The sequence below is a fragment of the Helobdella robusta genome, assembly GCF_000326865.2.
Source record: "Helobdella robusta unplaced genomic scaffold HELROscaffold_56, whole genome shotgun sequence".
NCBI lineage: Eukaryota > Metazoa > Annelida > Clitellata > Rhynchobdellida > Glossiphoniidae > Helobdella > Helobdella robusta.
Window position 1 is genome coordinate 934,071 of NW_008705301.1, and position 1,806 is coordinate 935,876.

A 1,806-nucleotide genomic window follows, 5' to 3' on the forward strand; every position below is an offset into this window, starting at 1 on the left:
AAAATTTATTATAAAAGCATGTCAAAACGTTAACCGAGAAACCAACCCAGTCTGAATCTGACAATGTTATGCCGTCTAGGGAGGAAATCGTAGCAGAAAAAGAAAGTCTCGCTGATTGATTGGTTGGATGGATGATTGATTGGATGGTTGAATGGTTGACTATTTGGTTGATTGGTTGAATGAATGATTGGTTAGTTGGTTGGTTAGCTAGTTTGATTGAATAGTTGGTTAGTTGGTTGGTTTGATTGGATGGTTGGTTGACTATTTGGTTGATTGGTTAAATGAATGATTGGTTAGTTGGTTGGTTAGCTAGTTTGATTAAATAGTTGGTTAGTTGGTTGGTTTGATTGGATGGTTGGTTGACTATTTGGTTGATTGGTTAAATGAATGAATGGCTGGTTGGTTGGTTAGCTTGTTGGCAGGTTGCTTGAACAGTTTGTTAGTTGGTTGGTTGATTGATTGAATGGATGGCTGGTTAACTTTTTTGTTGATTGGTTGAATGATTGGTTGGTCAATTGGTTAGTTAGTTGGCAGGTTGATTGAATAGTTGGTTAGTTAGTTGGTTAATTTATTGAATGATTGATTGGTTAGCTAGTTGGCAGGTTGATTGAATAGTTGGTTGGATGGTTGGTTGGATGGATAGTTGGTTGGTTGGTTGGTTGGATGGATAGTTGGTTGGTTGAGTGGCTCGGTGGTTTTGTAGTACGTCAAATGCACAGCAACTAACCATTTACCGACGTCATAGCTGTACGTAAGATAGCGCGAATCGACATTTTGCAAGCACACAAAGTAGGATTCCATGAATTCGTATTGGTTGATGATGGTGATGACGTAGATGTGGGTAGAGTTTATGGTGACGAATGAGTCCGGTTCATAGTCACCTTGGTGTCAATCATTCTCAATCATTCTATCGATCAGTCAATCAATGATTATTCATTCATTCAATCAATATTCAGTATTCATTCATTCATTCAATCATTTAATCAATCGATCTGTTATTTATACATCATTCATTCGTTTGTTCACTCATTCACTCATTCACCCATTCATTCATTTATTCTTTCTTTCTTTCATTCATTCATTCATTCATTCATTCATTCATTTATTCATTCATTCATTCATTCATTCATTCATTCATATTCATTCATTCATTCATTCACCTGACCTTCGTAATATCCGGTGAAGTTACGTGGAAACCTGCAGCCGGCAGGGACGAAAGGAATTTCCGGATGCATGGCTTAAATAAAATATTTTATAATTTATTATAATTATTCTATAATTTATTATATTTAATTCATAATTATTAAGTTATTATGCAAACATTCATTCATTCATTCATTCATTCATTCATTTATTCATTCATTCATTCATTCATTCATTCATTCATTCATTCATTCATTCATTTATTCATTCATTCATTCATTCATTCATTCATTTATTCATTCATTCATTCATTCATTCATTCATTCATTCATTCATTCATTCATTCATTCATTCATTCGTTTAGCTGGTATTCATTTAGCCAGCTTGCATGTTGCTTCTATGGTTCTATTTATCATAGTTTATTTATATTATACATATATTACATAATTACATATTACATATATTATATTATTCAACCTATATATTATAGTTCTACCTATTTATAATAAAATATAAACATGAATCATAATTTTAAACAAAATTATAGTTTAAAAAAAATATTTTTTTAAATTTTCTCACCAGGTGACAGTGTAAGCCTTATGTCGCCTTCGTATGGTGTTTTTAATACAGAACACGAAGCCCATCTGTTTTTCATTCATTTAT

The 1,806-nt window shown here is 32.3% G+C and overlaps 1 protein-coding gene across 1 annotated transcript in view; it reads right to left on the reverse strand.

Moving 5' to 3' along the window:
- The window catches only part of HELRODRAFT_179768 (hypothetical protein), a gene marked incomplete at both ends in the record, with an annotated part of 3,204 nt that extends 1,969 nt beyond the window's left edge, over positions 1-1,235 (reverse strand). Inside the window, 2 exons of the mRNA XM_009028565.1 lie at positions 728-881; positions 1,166-1,235. Of these exons, the coding sequence (XP_009026813.1) occupies positions 728-881; positions 1,166-1,235 (224 nt within the window). The remainder of the gene's footprint in view (positions 1-727; positions 882-1,165) is intronic.
- Between the last annotated feature and the right edge of the window lie 571 nt (positions 1,236-1,806).